The sequence below is a fragment of the Artibeus jamaicensis genome, unplaced genomic scaffold, assembly GCF_021234435.1.
Source record: "Artibeus jamaicensis isolate MK-2021 breed Jamaican fruit bat unplaced genomic scaffold, CSHL_Jam_final contig_797, whole genome shotgun sequence".
In the NCBI taxonomy this organism is placed as follows: Eukaryota; Metazoa; Chordata; class Mammalia; order Chiroptera; family Phyllostomidae; genus Artibeus; species Artibeus jamaicensis.
Window position 1 is genome coordinate 6,965,233 of NW_026521977.1, and position 19,971 is coordinate 6,985,203.

Here is a 19,971-nt window from a genome sequence, read left to right on the forward strand (position 1 = left end):
CCACACATTTTTGACATTTATAATGATCATGCTGTTTTGCATGAACTTTTCCACACTGAAAGCTGAATGTAATAATGGAAAAACAGTACAAAAAGAATCGCAGTAATACAGGTAGTCAACTGGAAAGCAGTAGAACTTTTTCAGCATGGACACTAATACCTGGAGCCTTCCTGAAGGCCCTGCTTCCTCGGAACTCATCCTGCTTCCACGTGAAGTGCTGCTCAGCTGGCCCAATGTAAATGTTAAGTTGCTTTCACTTTCAACAAATTGTTAGCTTCTAATCTACACAGTCTCTTTGCATCATATCCATAATACCTCATCAGACCATTGAGCACAGTGTGTGCTTGTACACAGTCCAGTAACAATTGGCTTCTGATTGCATATGGAGCGCGGCTACAATGCATTCACTCACACTATATTGTGCGGGTCTCCTATGGAGTAATGTTCAAAATATCTGATCTTGTTTTTCCCCTTCCATGAGGTTGATTTTGGTTTGCAGTGCTACATGAGCTTTTTAAAAAAGATAACTAGGCCAAATTATTTTTTACAGTAAATGACTGTCTCTTTGTGCTTAAATAATTCTACTGATCTTCTTGATATTTAAACTAAATTATCTGACGAAAGAATATTCTGATCTAAGTCAAATAGTATTTCTTTGGTTGATATCTTATCAGGTTAAAAAAATCACAAAACGATGCTGAATTAATGATGCTTCAAAAATAGGGGAAAAAAATCACCATTCCAACCATCAACATGGACTGCCTCCCGGAACATTTAGAGCTATTCTTTTTTAAATATCATGCATTATTCATACTAACTCTAAAACGCAACCCCCACCCCCTGTAAGTTTAATACCAGTTGCTGTATTTGTACTAAAACATTTTTCATGTCAAACATATTTTAAAAAATCAAACTCTAAAAGAATTCCCCGAGGCACTCCTTCTTTCATAGCTGTCATGCTTCCATGCTATGAAATAGCTGATTTTTTAAAATAGTTTTTGGCTTGCTAGTTAATTTATTACTATTTCTACCACACCCTGTAGTATTCTCCAGCTCACCTGCTGGCTACAAACAGCTTTCTCTCCACTGTGACAAGCATATTTTTAAAATGTTCTTAACCTTTCTGCTGGTTTGAATCTGTACTTCTAACTATAATCTTTGGAAAGGTATTTCTCCAGAACGTATCATTATATATTAATACTAAAAGTAAAAATGAATACATTAGAGCAACAGAGAATAATTAGAAGACAGAGAAAAAGGGAAAGGCAAGAAAGGGAGAAGATATGGGTGAAAAAAAGAGTGGGATTAAAAGAGAAAAACATAAGAGGGAGAGGGATTTAGGGTATTGTGAAGTTTAATTTTTTTTATAATGAAGTTATATGCTCTCCCCCACCCCCTCTGGTTTTCTCTGTGTAAGAGCCAATCAAGAAAAAGTTCTCAGTGGCTGACTTGGCAAGAAACCAGTCAACATGTTGTAGCAATTTTTTTCAAATTTGTCTCTGGATTTGAAATGCTTACGTGAGGAGCCATTCTTTTTAAATTTGTACAAAGGAAGATGAAGCCTGTTGGAACAGGTTGGCTTTAGGTGCTGCTGTGATCTGGCTCTTGCTATACCGCTAGTGTAAGGAGACAACCTTTGAGAGACAGTTTGGGGAAGAATGTGCCTTCTCCAAATCCATCTTTCCAGCCTTCTAGATTTTCCAATGGACTATTTGTACCAGAGGATTAACAAAACAGTTTTTAAAACCTACAGAAAATTTGCCTAACAGTAATTATAGGTAACATTTCTTTGAAATCGAAGCAGCTCCACAGAAAGAGTGCCTGAATGACAGAAATGATATTGTTTAATTTTCAGGGAAACTGAAATGAAGTCAAAACCTATTAGGACTTAAATACAAGAGACAGGGGAGCTTGTACTAAGAAGCTAAGACCCATTAGACTCTGTCTACCTCCTGCAGGAATACTCTTAATTTGTGTAATTCAGGTAAAAATTCCACTTTTTTTTTAAAGTTAAAAAACCCCATAGGTAAAATTCTGCCCATTTACTTTGATTCTTCAGAAAAACAAGGGACTGGGATGGCTGTGGTGTCCTGAGTTATTCCACTCAGATACTAACCTACTGAGAAAATTAAATTAAAGAGATTGGGAAGAGTAGAGAAGATTCTTCAATAAGTGGCTCAAAGTCTCGTACTGTATTTTACACCCTCCAAAACAGAAGAAAAATACATGACACATCCCTAACTATCTCTCAGATTATTGTGTGGTGGCATCATAGGATGGTAAATTACCTGAGTGGTTAGATAACTTATATATAGACCTCATTTTAATAAGCTGTCATCATTCTTGGTACAATATACAAATATTTCAATCACTAACACCAGTACAGACTTGGACGTACTGCTTTGCATCTTGCCTGGATGTATGTATCCAGAGCAGGAAAATATTACAACTCCCCTATGTCCTAAGAAACTGCCATAATCAATCTGAATTTATCTTGGTGAGACATCACATTGCAGCAAAAGTAAGTAGGTAATAAGTGACACTTTTAGAATCCTAAAAAAGAACAAAACCTTCCATTTGACAACTGGACAAAAAACAATGGCCAGGGTTGTAGCACAAATTCTTGAGATCAGCGTGCTCTTATTTCTCCCACTAAAGTCTCCTCTGCTCATCAAAGAGGAGATCATGATGAGAAGAGTTTTGATCTTAGGACTTTTCCTAAGAGTATCTGCCTTGTTTTTGATAACTTTAAAGAAGTTATGAATCAAGTATTAATCTTAATTTCTTCATCTATTTCATAGATGCATCTACGCCCATGACCAATATATAAAAATCCATGGAGTTTGTCACAATAGCCATTAAATAAGGGTGGATGAACTGATATAAATCCACCCTCATTACAAGAAATCAAATTAAAATCACAACTCAAACTTTATGTTTTAATGACAGTTCACCAGTGATATAGCCTTCATATATGTACGAAGGACAGTTAAAATAATCTTAATCTCCATAAAACCAAGTTAGTTTACATGGGTGAACATATTTTCTTCCTGGACCTCAATATTTTTATTTAAAAATTAGAGTACTAATCTGAACAAACCTCAGATGTTTTAATTTTAAGTAGGTAGATTTAATAAAATATTTGAGCACCTCTGCTTTAGTTCTGGAAGAGGTAGAAATGCTAGCTTTACAACATGTCATTTGGATAACAACATATATATAAATTACATGAAACTAGACATTTCTTAATATTATACATACTTAGACCAATGGTCCCCAACCTTTTTAGCACCAGGGATTGGTTTCAAGGAAGACAGTTTTTCCACAGACCAGGGGTCAGGGATATGGCTTTATAGCCTGCCACCAGATGCATGTCACTTGCCACTCACTGATAGGATTTTGGTATGAATCTGCAAGCAATTGGTTTATTATGGTCTCTGTGAAGTCCAACCTTTCTGCTAACGATGATCTGTATTTGCAGCTGCTCCCCAGTGCTAACATCACTGCCTCAGCTCCACCTTAGACAATCAGTTAGTAGATTTTCATAAGGAGTCTGCAACCTAGGTCCCTCACATGTGCAGTTCACAGTAGGGTTCACTCTCCTATGAGAATCTAACACCATCACCACTGATCTGACAGGCAGTGGAGCTCAGGTGGTAATGTGAGCGATGGGGAGTGGCTGTAAACGCAGATGAAGCTTTGCTTTCCTGCCACTACCTCCTGCTGGGCAGCCCTGTTCCTAACAGGTCACAGACTGATGCTGCTCCATGTCCTGGGGTTTGGGGACCCCTGACTTAGACCATGTCTGCAAGAGTGTAGAGTACCGAATCAATCCATTCTATCTTTACTAATTTCTAGATGGGAAAGCTTGGAAAAGTTAATCAACTATTTGACTTTTAGTTTTTTTCCTTTTAATAGAATAGAAAAAAATGCCACTAACATCTTAGAGTTGTTATGAAAATTAAATGACTATATATTACACTTATTTATTTTATTTAAACATAAACATTTTGTTTATATAAAATTTATTTATATGCATATAGACAAATGGTACTCAATAAATGCTAAGTGAAACAAAGGAATAAAAAAGAAGCATTAGCTAACAACTGTACAACAACAAATTAGAACATCTAGAAGAAATGAACAAATTTTTGAAAAACGCAATTACCTAAACTGACTCAAGAAAAAATAGAAAATATCAGCAGAACTATAACAAATAAAGAGATTGAATAAGTAATCAAAAAGCTCCCAAGAAGGTCCTGGATCAAATGGTTTCACCAGTAAATTTTATTGAACATTTGAGAAAAATTAGCATTAATCTTCTCAAAATCTAAAAACAGTGAAGTGAAAACCCTAACTATTCAGTAATGAGACCAACATTACCTTGATACCAAAGCCAAATAAACACACCGGGGAGTGGGGAACAGACCAATGTCCTATGTAGATACAGATAAAAAGATCCTTAACAAAATATTAGCATATTGAACCCAACGGTATATTAAAAGTACTATTTACCATAACTAGGTAAGATTTATACCAGGAATGCAAGGGTAGCTCAACATTTGAAAAAAATCAATGTAATTGATCTATAAATCACATTTACAGAAAAAGGAAAAACCTCACATGATCACTTCAACTGATGCAGAAAAAAGCATTTGAAAAAATCTAGCACCCTTTCATGACAAAAAGTCTCAGAAAACTAGGAATAGAGGACAAGTTCATCAATATGTTAAAGGGTACTTATGAAAAACCCAGAGCTAACATCATACTCAATGGTAAAAGGCTGAAAGCTTTCCCCCTAATATCAAGAACAAGACAATGATACCCACTTTTGCTGCAATCGTACAATATTGTACTGGAAGTTCTAGCCAGCAGTATTAGATAAAAAGACAGGATGGATGGATAGATGGACAGATGAAAGGAAGGAAGGAGGGAGGGAGGGGGCATTCAAAGTGGTAAGGAAGATATAAAAAACTATACTTAAATATGACAGAATCCTATATATAGGATACCCCCAAAATCCAGAAGAATGCTGCTAGAATTAATAAAGAATTTCAGTAAAGTTTCAGGGTATAAAATTAACACTCAAAAACCAATTGTGTTTCTATATACCAGCAATAAACAATACAAAAGGAAATTAATTAATAAAGCAATTCTGTTTATAATAGCATCTAAAAGAATCACATATTTTGGAATAAATCTAACCAGGGATGCAAAAAGACTTGCACACTGAATGATAAAACACTGCTGAAATTTAAAAGACCTAAATAAATGGAAAGACATCTATGTTCATGAACAAGAAGACATAACATTGTTAAGATATCAATGCCACCCAAAACTATGTACAGATACAGTAAAATCTCTATCAAAATTCCAATAATTTTTTTCACAGAAATGGAAAAGCCAATCCTCAAATTTACATGGAATTACAAGAAACCCTGAAAACTAAAACAATCTTTAAAAAGAAGAATAAAGTTGGAAGATCCATACTTCCTGTCTTCAAAATTTAGTATTAAGCTACAGTAATTATACAAAGCTACAGTAATATAGTACTGGCATAAGAAGAGATATATAGACCAATTAAATAGAATAAAGCACCCAGAAATAAACCCTGACATATGTGATTAATTGATTTTTCACAAGTGTGCCAAGACCTTTCAGTGAGGAATGGACATCTTCAACAAATGGTGCCGGGAAAACTGGATACCCACATGCAAAACAGTGAAGTTGGATCCTTACTTTACACCATATATGAAAATTAACTTTAATGAAAGACCTAAACTTAAATACTAAAACTATGAAACTCTTAGAAGAATATGTAGGGGTTAATTTTGGATTTGACAATGATTTTTTTGAATATGACAGCAAAAGCACAGGCAACAAAAGTAAAAATAAATTTGACTTCATCAAGATTAAAACCTTTTGTGCATCAAAGGATACTATCAAGTAAGTGAAAAACAACCCACAGAACAGTAGAAAATATCTGCAAATCATATGTCTGATAAAGGCATAGGATTCTGTAATAATATCTAAAATATACAGAGAACGTCTGAATCTCAACAACAACAAAAAACAAACCTCCCAATTCAAAAAATGGGCAACAAAGTACTTAAGCAGATATTTCTCCAGGGCAGATGTACAAATTCCTAATAAGCACAGGAAAAGATGCTCAAAATCATTAATCATTAGGAAAACAAAAATCAGAACTAAAATAAGGTATCACCCCACATCTACTAAGATGGCCATACATATATTTTTTACGGAAAATAACAAGCGTGGGAGGATGTGGACAAACTAAAACTCTCTGGCATTGCTGGTTAGAATGTAGAATGGTGCAGCCTCTGTGAGAAACAGTCAGGTGGTTCATCAAAAAGTTAAACATAGAACCTGACCCAACAGTTCCACCCTTACATACACATCCATAAGAACTGAAAGTAGAAACTGGAAAAGATTTTTGTACACCCATGTCCACAGCGGCATTACTCACAATAGCCCGAAGGTAGAAACAACCCGAGTTTCAACCAGATGAATCAATAAACAAACAAACAAAATACACGCACACACAGATGTGTATATACGGTGGGATATTATTCAGTCATAAAAAGGAGTGGTTATGCCATATATGCTATAATATGAATTGAAAATGAAACAGCCAAACACGGAAGGATAAGTGTCATACGATTCCACTTATGTGAAGTGCCTAGAACAGGCAAATTCACAGAGAAAGACAGTGGAATAGAGGTAACTAGGAGTTAGTGGTGGGAAATAGGGAGCATTATTGTTTAATGGCCACAGAGTTTTCTGATGATGATTAAAATTTTGTATATAAATAATGGTCATGGTTTACAAAACATCGTAAATGTATTAATATTGCTGGGCTGTACATTTACAAATGGTTGAATGATAATTATTATAGTATTTATATTTTAACACATTTTTTAAAAAGAAGCATTAGGTATGCTGGTAAGTTGCTTCTGGTTATCAAGCTGAAGGATAGCGTATCTCAGCTGAAGGCTCAGTCTGGGGACCACATTTTTAATGGACAAGGGTGTGGTTTAATGTAGCTAAATTTACTCAGCTTCAGGGTCAGGTTTTATCCCCAAATCTAGTGATTTAGAATTCTGAAAGAACTTCCATACATTCTGCCAAACTTAATCTTTACTCCTACATTGAGCAGTGGACAAAATCAAAGCATATTTTTGCAGATGACAAAAGATGTGAGGTGCAGCAAGGTTAAATATGTTCAAGTAGGAATTAAAACATTTAGCACAGTGTTTGGCACAAAGTATTGGGCAAGCTTTAGCTATTACCATATAACAACTAGAAAGTGCAATACCCCTGGTGTATCAAATGTTCTTCTTTTACAGGCAGTTCAATCTTGATTGATCTATACATTGATGGCTGTGAAAGACGCTCACTTTTAAATTTTCTCAAATATAGGTGCCAAAATATATTTCCCTTACCCTGGATTGCTGCACAGTTCAGTATCGAGATATAAAAGAGCTAAGCAACCAAAAGGCTGTTTATGTTTTGGGTCCTGATGAGTTTCTTTCCATAAAGATGTCTCTAATTATTGAACCATTAAAAAACTTTTGATTAGGGGTTAAAACTCATTAAAGCTATTTCTACAGAGATCCATCGGATAGCCGTTCCCCTAAAACGGCACAGTCCCTGGGGGCAGCACTCCTCCTCGGCAGGCCCGTGAGCCGGGAGAGCTGGCTCTGTGTCCACTGCACACTGGGACCCTGAAACCCTCCGAGCAGTGTCAAAGTGCCTGAAGAGAAATGCCCATAGCCCTAAATAGACTTGTTTAGACGTCCTAATATGGGTCTGGAAACAGTTAACTTTGACCATGAACGTAACCCCAAGGAGGGCCTGGCTTTCTAACAATCAAGACAATCATTCCATCGGCTGGTAGCATAAAGTCTATGGAATTTGTTTTAGCTTATGAGAAGGTAGAAAAGGAAAAAAGAGAGCCATTCAGTTTGTAATTTATAAAGATCAAGGCAGCAGCACTTACTCAGCTTCTTGCTTAAGGAACCAAAATGTAAAGGTATGTGACTATTTCAAGGCTTTTATACATGACAAAGCTATTCTTTCCTAAAAATTTGGTCATTGTCTCAGGTATATTTCAAGTAAAATCATCATAGCTCAGTTGGGAGCAAAAAAAGCTTTTCTAGTCCAAACTCCAGCCAAACAGTATTCTCCCCGCCCCGCCTCCCTGGCCAATTCAAGACAAGACCACCATGTAGACTAAGGCTCCTGAGTATGTAATTTCTCTACCAATAGTGTAAAAACATATAATGTGAATCCTTTTTAAGTATAATTTGTATATGCAATAAAGCCTAGATTAGCCAAACTATTAAAGAATATAGAGTTCTGGTTAATTAAATTTTCTGGCATAAGTTAGGGATCATTAGAAAATATTTTTCTCAACCAGCCTTGCTAGTGATGAAAAATTGTCCTAATGTCTGAATTCACTGTCCTGCCTTAACCAAAGGATTTTAACCAAAATAAATACAATTCTGCTTCCCCAAAACACTACGCTGCACCTCACAATTGCTGTCCCATGGAGGTAATTTACTCCTGCGCAGTGATGTCTCCATCTCTGCAATCTTCTCAGTTACATACCGTAATCTCATCGATGCTGTATGAGAAGGCAGTTTTTCAAAAATGGTCCAGCTTCACTGACTAGATAACAACATTTTTCCCCAAGAAAAATGTCATTATTGTTTTAACAAAGTTAGGTAAGTAACATGTTAACTATGGTGAGGACTATGTCTAACAGTAAATAAGGCCCATCCCTGATTTTGAAGTGTGGAAAATTTTAAATTTAAAACACTGAAATTAAATAGTTTCCACAGACAGTTAATTTAAGAGTTGTAGAGATGACAAGCGCGGATTTGGGATAAACCAATAAATTTAGTTTACATCAACATTCCAAAGGGAGTCAAGACGAAGAAAGAGCCCGAAACACGTAGGGAGATGAGAGAAGGGCTGAACCACTGCACTAGCAGAAACATATTCTGACGAAATAAACTCCCGTCCTTCATACGAATACCAGTTTCATAGGGAATCCGACTTGCTCTAAGAATTCTGCTCTACAAAAATCAATTTTTAGCAGTTTGAATAACACAATTTTCTTTCACTTAGGTGTCCAAAAACCTTTGTTAATACTAGGATTGACTGTGTGTGTGTGTGTGTGTGTGTGTGTGTATTGGAGAAATTTTCACAGTCAGTCCTTAGGTAGCCAGACTCTTAGCATCTCTGTTCTTTGAATCATTTGAGTTTTGACACAGACATCCTACCTTTGGTCACAAGGAAGGGGATTCTCTTCTAAATACGAAAAAGTTATCGATGGCAACAAGCAACTAAAACAGATGTTAAAATTCACCAGGTTTGTTTCTATGCAATTTAGTAAGCTTCCTTATCAAGAATTTAGTAAAGTGATTTATATTTTATTATTGCGTTAAGCCTATTAAAATGCCTTTGTTCACTTTATAAACCCCACACACAAAGAAACTGCTGCACTCAGATTTCTTATACTCAGATTCGGAGGTTAATATATTAAAAAGAACTTGACACAGAAATTATTAGTGAGTAGAACAAGGTCACTACTTCTGAGCTGAGGTCACTTACAAAGAATTCACAAATGAAATTAAGGTTGACTTTTATTTACTTGACTATCTCCTTACATTGGATTCCTTTGGCAACATATCTTTAAACATTTAAAGCCCTGTTTACAAGGAGGTTCTGAAAGAAGCTTCAAACCATTATGTGTCCCTAATTGAATTCCCCAGGAGTCCAGTAAACTCAGAGGAATAAAGAAAAATCATAACATTTGCTAAATCATCTCAAAACATATGTCACTGCAAGGTTATGTGACCTGTTTTTTTGAGGTTGAAAGATGAATGAGAAAATACTACTGAATGCTTCATTATTTAGACTAAAATCAAAAAGAATTTTACCTATTAATAGTAAGCTAATTAAATCAGTCCAGTTTTAACTTTTTTTCCAAGAGAAATCATACAACAAGTAATAACATTTCACACTGTATGTGACCACTCTGTCAGAATATAAAAGCTCTCAGGGGGAGGAAAGCGTCTTTAGCCAAAGACAATTATTCACAGTGAAGGTAAGAGAGAGCTAACAAAAATCTGTAATCCCCAGGGAAAGTAGCCATTTATCTGTGAACTCAAAACAAACTCAAGTGGAAGAGGAGAAAATAAAAGTTTTAGCAACCAATTAGTTTATTAGCATGCCACCTTCCCAATTAACTTTCCAATTCTAATTTTACTTTTAAATAAGCTTTTATGGTCTTTTTATTCATACTTCTTTCATGTGCTCCTGTGTTTGTTTTGACTACTAAGCAAAAACATGTGGATTTTAGCATTTCCAAAAGAATGTTAAACGCCTCTCTACTTACCTGGTTTGTATGTTATTCCAGGGGGGAAGAGGAATCCCTGCTGGGCAGCAGCAGCTGCTGCCAGGGTCCGCTGGTCATGTGGAAAAATTGGGATCATGAGCGGAGGCATATGACCCTGAACCTGCTAAACAGAAGAGAGCCTATGATCAGACAGAGAGCAAATGGATGCCAAGCAGTATTTGTTTTTCACTCCTGGTGGTGGGCCGGTACCCAAACAGCCACCCACTTCTAACCTCATTCCAAACAGCTCCCTGAGAAAATTCAGGCGAAATTCACCGAATCCCTCCTCTAAGATTCCATTAGTACACCAAGAACATAACCTCCTTGTGAATTTGCTTCACCCGCGCTTCCACTAAATTGTAGTACATGGTTTTCTTTTATCTTGAGTTTTTTCTTTTTATTTTCTCTTTTTTTTTTAAAAAAAGAAGAAGTAAGTTGCTTCTTACTCTATACAGTGCTAAAAGATTTTACCCTTTCATTGGCTGTGCACTCCACGCTTTATTTTGAAAATAGTATTTAGTGTCCTTGGTCAGAAAATAATGTCTAATTGTTATGTATTCCCAAAGCTGTGTCTCCCCAGTTTAGGTATCTTATTTCAAAGCCTCACTGCATTATGTTAAACATAGAGCTCTTCAGATTTAAGGCTACTACATCTTGGCTCCCAATTAAACTAATATTCTTTGCCATACACACCTCGATGTAACATATAAATTGCCTGTCTGGCTAAGCAGTTTTACAGCTTTATGCACTACCATGTAGCTCAGTAATTATGGAGTTGTATTCAGAGAGCATTTCATAATAAATCCTACTATATCAAATTTCATTTGACCTCAATAAATGTATCAAAGAGCACAAAAATGCAAACTAGAAAATCTTCACTCTCTATATCAGTATTTGTATTCCATATAAAGAAAATAAGAGCTATGACAGAATCATGCCGGTGGAAATCACATTTTAATTTCCTAGCTCCCTTCCCCGTTCCGCGCGTGCTTCCCTGATTCCAGGAGACAGAGCGTCACAGGAAGGTTTTGTCCTGGCTTTTAGGGCCTGCAGGTCGGACTACAGGGCTTTTGTTATTTAAAGATCAAAACTAGGGTGTATTCACAGAAATGACCTTTTAGTTCAGACTGGGTTTTTGGCCTCTTTACTAGCATAAAAGGGCTACATACATTACATTCTATTTAAGATACAAACCTTTACCAGTAATTCTACCAAGCCCAAACCCTTCCCCCATTTAAATTCCTAAATCGTCTCTTTAGGCAAAATTCCATATACTGGCTGGTGACCCTGTTTAAATAGCACTAACTTGCCTTGTCCTGTCCCTTTTCCCCCCACAGCCAGGGACACAGTGCAAAACGCCTCTGTGTAGGTCTAAGAGGTTTCATTTACCAACAGTTTTTCTCCAGGGAAAGCCCTAAGATGCGGGTTAATAAAGGGCAAGCAAAAAATAAACACTTTACAGTATTTTTCTGAATTCATTTCTCAGGAAAATCAACTTATAATAAAAAGGTCTTTGTGCAATTACTACCTTGCCAGTGGGGCGTGAAAGAAACTAGCTTTGGGCAGCTATTTCTTCCATTTTAGCTGAGGTAAGCCCAAGTTTTGTACTGTAGAGTACAAACTTAGCCTGCTTCAATTGAAGCTGATCCCCTGGTGCCCAGGTCTTGCCTTTAACACTGAACAAAAGGACTAGGCTTGCAGTTCAACCCCAGCTTACTGTGATCTGATGCAAATCTGAGATGTCAAAAATGAGGGCACTGCTCTGTGTCAGAAAATAAAACAGTATTTTTTGTGGGTGACCACTGTTCAGTGCAAAAGTATATCAAAGGAAACCATTTCATTTACTTCTGGAAATATGGTCCTACCACAAACCTAGAACACGGCACAGATGCTTTACACTCTAAAAATGGGGAACAAGAAAGTGAGAAGTCTAGGTATTATATTTATATTATCCTCTCCTTCTTTCATTTAGCAAATGTTTATTAAGTTGCTACAATGCATTATGGATCTTGAGAAGTAGCTGGAAAAAATGGGGGCTATTTAGCATGGGGTAGAAAAGATAGGCTATCCTCAGATATTTAAAGGAAGGGGATACGGGAGATGAACCAGATTAAGTGTGAGTAGTTAAAAAGGGCAGAAGTGGACTCAGAAGAGAGGTGGCGGGGGGAAAAGAGAGTGAGAGAGGAATTTTAGGCAAATTTATTGCAAAGATGAATTCTCTAATAATGATTTATTCAAGATCACTGAATAAAGATGGGGGGTGTACCATTTCCTTAGAGGTGGTCAAGTAAAGGTTGTATATCTATATATTATACATTCTTGAAAAGATAAGCACTAAAACCCTAATTAGATAACAACCTATACAGCTTTTTTCAACTTTATATCTTTATTATTGTTTCAAAGTCAACATTAGGAAAATAATGTGATATAGTCATTCTTTTATTCATTCATCACATAGGTATCCAGAATCTGCTGTGACTACAAAGGTTTTGCTGTCAAACAAGCTGAACTTAAATCTCTACACTGTCATTCTGTTGGCTGTGTGACCTTGAACAGTTACTTGACCTTTCTGAGTCTATTCTGTCACGTGAAAAGCAAAGCTAATAACACTACCTTGCATGGCTATTGTGAGGATTAAACAGACAAGGAGAGGGATGCTTGCGGCGCAGTGACTGGCACGTCACAGGCCCTCAGTACGTGTTAGGTCTTTGCTTCTTTTTTTGTGTAGTCTGAATATTCAGCACTAGAAAATTATCAATTTACTGATGAAAGAAGAAACAGTGGATCTTACCCACAACTCTAATTCAAAAAAGAAAACATGCACCAACTGAATAATTCAGTTTGGCAGGCAGAGGCTTGTCATGTTCTTCTCAGACACCACGCCTCACAGAGCATTATCCCATCCCCTGTATCTAGAAAACTATGAAAAAGGAGAGGTGGGGCAACAGGGATCATTTGAAGATGTAACTTGGGATTTTCAGTGTCATTCATTAAGCAGCATCTTAGAGTGGAAACAATGTTATTTTTTTCAATTTTTAAAATTTTATTTAGTTATTTTTCAAGTACAGTTTTTTTGTCTATTTCTCCCATCCCAGCCTCCCCTACCCTGTGCTCCCCACCTCCCTCCCATTTCCAGCCCCCTTAGTTCTCATCCCTGTGTCCTTCCTATTTGTTCCTCCACATCCCTTTCCCTTTTTCCCCTTAACTTCCCTTCCCTCTCCCCTCTGGTCACTGTCCCCTTGTTCTCTATTTCAGTGTCTTTGTTTTTTTTTCTGCTTGCTTGTTTGTTTTGTTGTTTAGCTTCCTGTTAAAGGTGAGATAATATGGTATTTGTCTTTCAACACCTGGCCTATTTCACTCAGCATAATGCTTTCCAGTTCCATCCATGTTGTTGCAAAGGGTAGTAGCTCCTTCTTTCTCTCTGCTGCATAGAATTCCATTGTGTATATGTACCACAATTTTTTAATCCATTCATTTACTGATGGGCACCTAGGTTGCTTCCAACTCTTGGCTATTGTAAATTGTGCTGCTACGAACATTGTGGTGCATAGGTTCTTTGAAATTGATGTTTTAGGATTCTTGGGATATAATCCTAGCAGTGGAATTGATGGGTCAAAAGGCAGGTCGATTTTTATTTTTCTGAGAAAATTCCATACTGTTTTCCATAATGGTTGTACCAGTCTGTAATCCCACCAACAGTGAACTAAGGACCCCTTTTCCCCACAACCTCTCCAACATTTGTTGTTTGTTGCTTTGTTTATGATAGCCATCCTGACCAATGTAAAGTGATATCTCATTGTGGTTTTAATTTGCATCTCTCTGATGGCTAACGATATTGAGCATCTCTTCATGTGTCTCTGGATCTTCTGTATGTCCTCCTTGGAGAAGTGTCTGTTCAAGTACAATGTTATTTTTATATTGGTGCCCAAGCTCTTCAGATCAGAAAGGGATCGATGGCAATTAGGTGTCAGACCTTAATTCTTGAATCTTGGTGCTGGAAGCTATTTCCTTTGTAATCAGCTATGCACATGAGATAACTAAGTAGACTGACTGTCTAAGGTCAATTTAATGGCAAAAAGCTGTAGGTATTTCATATTAACATAAGTGTAATAATTTAGGGAAGTTCCTTTCTGGTCCCTCACCATCTCTAAGCTAGGATATGTTAGAAATTTTCAGTGCTGTTATCTCAGAGGCAGTTTCAGTAAATTGAGGGTCAAAGTAAGTGAGGAGGGGGATGGAAGGCATAGTGAAGGCAGTAGTAATGATGGAGTCAGAGGTGGAGTGCAGTTTAGAGTTGATCTAACCTACTGCTTCTCCCAGTGTGGTCCCTGACCAGCAGCACCAGCAACACCTGAGAACTTGGACAAAGCTCCACCCCAGACCTGTGGGCTCCACAGGCTCCACCCCAGACCTGTGAAGCAGAAACTCTGGGGTCTGGTCCAACTATCTAAAATTTAGACTAAAATAATCCAAAGCAATGATGTTTAAACTCTAATGTGCATTAGAATCTGGAGCACTAATTAAAACAAAGATTGTCCACCCTACCCTCAGAGTCTCTGAATCTGTAGATTTGAGGGAGAGGCCTGGAAGTGTATTTTTCTAACAAGTGTCCAGGTGAAGCTGGTGTTGGTGATCCAGGGACTACTCTTTGAGAAACACTAACCTAAATCAAACCTCACAAATTACTCATGGAAACAAGTGGCTAGAGAAGGTAAAAGCGTGAGGTCACACTGCCTGTGACAGAGCTGGATCTAAAGTCCCAAACCGCTAATTACCCTGTCCAGGGCTTTGTCCATTATGTTCCATGGACTTCAGTGACAGGGAAAAAAAGAGAGAGAGAGTGAGAGAGAACTTACATGTGCACATGCTTTTGGTAGAGAAAATCTGGAGGACTGCAAGTAAAAATAATTTCACGTTTCAGAGGGGTATTGTTGGAGGCAGCTTGGGAGTATGGCTATTATACTGCTTAGTTTCACTTTCTTTTATCTTCTCTCTCATTTTGTACCCAAAGCAATTTGATCTTAAACCTGTTATTGATTCCAATGATTTATTACAATACATTCATGAGCAATGGTAATTTAGTTCAGAAAGATAAAATTACCCTTAACTTATTTCAAGTAAAAGAATGATATGAAAATTCAAAAAGCCCTTTACTAAACACAAGCCAAAATATCTGGTAGCCAATTAGAATCTAGGCTGAGAGATGCTGAAAAGTTCCTTTCTAGCACTACTTACTGAAGTAATAATAATGATAATGATGATGATGATAATAACCACAGCAGCTAGTATTTTCCAGTGTTTCCTATATGCCAAGCACTGGGAAAGTGATTTACATGCTCTATGTCTTTGAATCCTCAGAACTCTCGGGTGTACTGACCATTGTTATTCTCATTCACTTAATGGGAAAGACAAAACCAGGATGGGGTGAGTAATTTGGTCAATTAAAAAGTGGTGGAGGCAGGATTGAAGTCCGGGTAAATCAGGCTCAAAGTCTATAAACTACTACATTATACTAAGCATAAAGTCATCTCTTGCTAAGCAGACCTAAATGAGATAAGGCATACAATTCTTTGTGATAACAGTTATATAACTGAGGGTTTTTACAAATATAATTGTGAATTTACGTAAAGTTGTAAGAAATAATACACAGGAATTCAACGTACCCGCTACCGTTCCCTCCAACAGTGCAGTCTGAAAAACTAGAGGACAATATCGAAACCAGGATACAGACATTAATACAACCCAACAATCACATCCAGATTTCCCCAGCTTGATGCTGTTTTAAAAGAATTAGGCCTTCACAATTAGCTAGGGTAATGGAAGTCTGCCACCTGTATGGAAACCCCACAACGCCACTCATGGGCGGAAACAGTCACGTGCTGCAGTGCCATGTTTGGGTCAATGACAAACTGCATATACGATGGCAGCACCGTACGACTACAATAGAGATGAAAACTCCCTAATCGCCTAGTGATGTCACAGCCATTGCAATGTTAGAGCAATGAATTATTCACACGTGTGTGTGATGCTGGTGTAAACAAACCTATTGTGCCCCTAGTTATCTAAAGTATAGCACATATAATTACCATCATAGGCTATACCATCTAGGTTTGTGTAACTATGTTCTATAATGTTTGCACGACAACAAAATCCTCAAACAATGCATTTCTCAGAACGTATCCCTGCTGTTAAGAGGTTCTTGACTATAATGTAAGTGGAAAGTATGAATTAAAGCAACAATTTCCCCCTTTCATAGCTTTCCACTTATTGTACTTCCTAGAAAATTACTGGTTGAAGGTGGGACAGAAATAGAAAGCAAGGGCAAATTAAGGGGGAGAGCTAAGAGGGCTCTGTGGCCACACAAGAACACACAAGCACCCAACGTACTTTCCTCCTATAGAAGCTGCAAGTTAAGTTCATTGCACTGTCAGTGCTCAGGGCAGATAAAGAACTCCGGAGATATAGAAGAGCCCCACCCTGCTCTAAAGAATGTAAGCCTGCCTTTCCTCTTCCTTCCCATCATCCTATTTTCCACGTGGTGATATACTAGGAAAGGCAGTCACATTGGAAACAGCAACTTCCAAAAATATTTTACTGAAGAATAAAAAATAATAGAATCCCCCTAACTGCACCAAAGAATGACCAGTCTCCACATGTATTTTCCAAGAAGTTATCAAAATTTTAAATAGCATCCTTTTTTCTTGGAAGTATAGCTTTCCCTTAGCACAAATTCAGAGATACTATTTTAAAAAAAAGAGAGAGTAAAACTGATTTTGTTAAAACAAAGAGTAAAACTTGTTGTGGCCAAAATTATATCTCCGAATGTGAAGACTGTATTACTTTTATTGCTTTGGGAGTCAGCACTAACTGGCTAGATATGTAACTTGAACGACCACTGGAAAACTAGGAGCCCATCGTAGGTGAAGCTCAGACAGTGCTTCATGAAAAAAACACACTGCATGCCCCAAACCAAAACTGCTCATTAATTCTAAACTTCCAGTCCCTCACCAAAGTAGCTCCGTTTTGGAAACAGTGGAGAACATATTCTTGATCAAAAAGGGTACATACCAGAGAATTTAATTGCTTGGTATTCCTCACATTGTTCAGACAATCAAGACAGCAGCAGATGCATGGGAAACACTTAGGTTCTGTCTCTTCCTATTTCTAAACCGGCATTGTTGCATCAACACTCATCCCCTTTGTTTTCTCTGTGCTAAGTTGTTGATGATGCCATTTTTTGCCATCTGCCCCAGAGCTTCATTAAAGATACATGAATGGGCTAACTGGCCCGATATCTTGTGAGGAACAGGTGCTATTGTTTGTCCCTGAAGACTTGCACTAAAGATATGACTCAGAATACTTGAGAAAGAGCATCTGCAGCAGTCAGTCAGAGAGTGACTTGGCAGAGACCTGGCTACGTGCTAATATGCAAACACAGCGACACTCAGGGGGACTCATTTTCTCTTTCAAGAAGATTATTTAACTTTTTCAGTGATGGGAAACAAGAATTTGTGTGAAAAAAAATCATAGGAATATTAATGTCTGTTACTGATTAAAGACAGCAAGCAAATGATCTTTTTAATGCCTTATTTCTAGAAAATCATTCCTCATGTGGTTTAATTGGAGAAAGCTTCTTTAATCTGTCGGAAGAAATGTATCCAATGTTTATAAATCATGACAGAGGGAGGGAAAGACAGAGATACAAAACAGTGAGAAAGAGCAATCAGAGAGGAAGAGGCGGGGTACACAACAGAAAGGCTGGGGAGGAGAGGGGGATTTCTGTAAAGGCCATCTTCTTTATCGCAAAGAATACCTGAGTCATTGTATAAAGTGTTATCACTGTAAAAGCTGCAGTTTCTACAGTGAAAGAAATAAACGCCCCAGAAGTCTTACATTAAAAGCCATCAAGGTCAGCGAGGTGTCTTCCTACTGTCAAAAAGTGCATGCTAAACCCTATATGGATACCAGTTAATTCTGGAGAGTTAGGAGAAGAAAGGGTCTCACTTGATAGAATAAATAGTGGCTTAATATAAATCCTCTTAGTTTTACATCTTTTTTTTTGGTTGTTGTCAAAACCTGTCTAAAATGTTAACACTCTGCTTTGGTATGCCTTAGACAGCACAATGAAATTGGTCAACACATTGAACTTCTCTTGGCTGACCTGTCTTAAGTACACAAAGGAGCTTTATATATCTAAGTATTCAACAATTGTTTCAATTCATTGATCTCCCCCAAGGCAAACTGAGTGCCCTGAATGGCCTGTGCCATTTACATTTCTGTACACCCACTGCTCATATCACAGGGCTAAGAACATAGTAGGCATTTTATGCCAACTGATGGATGTGAGAACCATCTAGGACCTAGGAACCAGTTTTCTGAGCACCAGTTTCCATAGGGTAGTATTGTTAAGCAAGTGCAAAAGGTGTAGAACTATAGTTGTTCTCACTCCAGAAGAGCATAAAGAATGACTTTGAAGTACATCTTGATATCACCTTGTTTGCTTTTCATTTGTCTTATTTAGCAAACCTCTGGCTGCTACAGCTAATGGAGGACAGCAAATCCCTGCTTCCTGGACAACCTAGCTCTAGCAGGAGAATAATCAAACTGAAATTTCATCAGGAACAATTCTGGGACACAAATTGTTTAGAGTATTTGAGAACAGAGTCCCATCTTCCCAGATGTTTCCACAAAACAGCCAGTAAATATACATAGTACAAACAATGTAACTGCATCCAGAAGAGGATCCTGCTTTGTTTGGTTTTGTTTATTGATAACATGATTTTTGATCTCCTTCTCTCTCCCTCTCTCTCTCTCTCCCCTGCCCTCCCTCCCTCATTCTGCACCACCCTGAACAAGGATAAGTACCACTTTGTTACCATTGTTATCATTCATCTTTAATATGCAATTTCTTCCTAGAACTTGTGTACCACTACCACCCCTCTTTTCCAGATCTTCTCTAAAGGGCCAAGAAAACCCTGGAAACATAAAATGAACTCAACATATTACAGTTTAAAGGCATCATTTTAAAAACTCAGGCTTTAATCTTTCAGTCACATGCTTTAGTTTGAATATTAATGAAGAGCTAATTTTAGACTTATGATATATCTTTTCTGTATGTATATTGTACATCAATAAGAAAGTTAACTTTTTCATCCTCAGCTGAAGATATGTTTATTAATTTTAGGGGAGAGAGAGAAAGAGAAACATTCTCAGAGAGAAATATCAATCAGCTGCCTCCTGCACATGCTCCTACTGAGGATCAAACCCAAAACCTATGTGCCTTGAAAATCTACTCCACAGGTTAGCACTTTCCAGCTTCCTTTCCCAGTTACACAGAAGAGAAATGATCATTGAGAGTAAGAACACAACGATTTCATCTGTTAGATTAGCAGCACATACTTTAAAAATCTTCTTTTGGTATCTATTCAGAGGAAATGTTAGCCCTGAAAGAGCCAATCCTGACCTTTGTGTTAATCCCTTTTTTTTTAATATTCCCAGCATACTGTATATACTCACTCTATTTGCATTTTCTAAAATGGGCAAAT

General features: G+C 37.3%; 1 protein-coding gene across 20 annotated transcripts in view; it reads right to left on the minus strand.

The window, feature by feature from the left end:
• The window catches only part of SOX6 (SRY-box transcription factor 6), a 625,241-nt gene that overhangs the window by 121,533 nt on the left and 483,737 nt on the right, over positions 1-19,971 (minus strand). For 13 of the 20 annotated variants that reach the window (XR_008392936.1, XM_037150551.2, XM_053672994.1 and 10 more), the window contains one exon: positions 10,427-10,550. Coding sequence is in view for 19 of the 20 variants with exons in the window: in XM_037150551.2 (XP_037006446.1) it covers positions 10,427-10,550 (124 nt within the window). In the remaining variant the exon portion in view is untranslated. The remainder of the gene's footprint in view (positions 1-10,426; positions 10,551-19,971) is intronic. The other 7 variants (XM_053672990.1, XM_053672986.1, XM_053672999.1 and 4 more) reach the window with 1 other exon arrangement.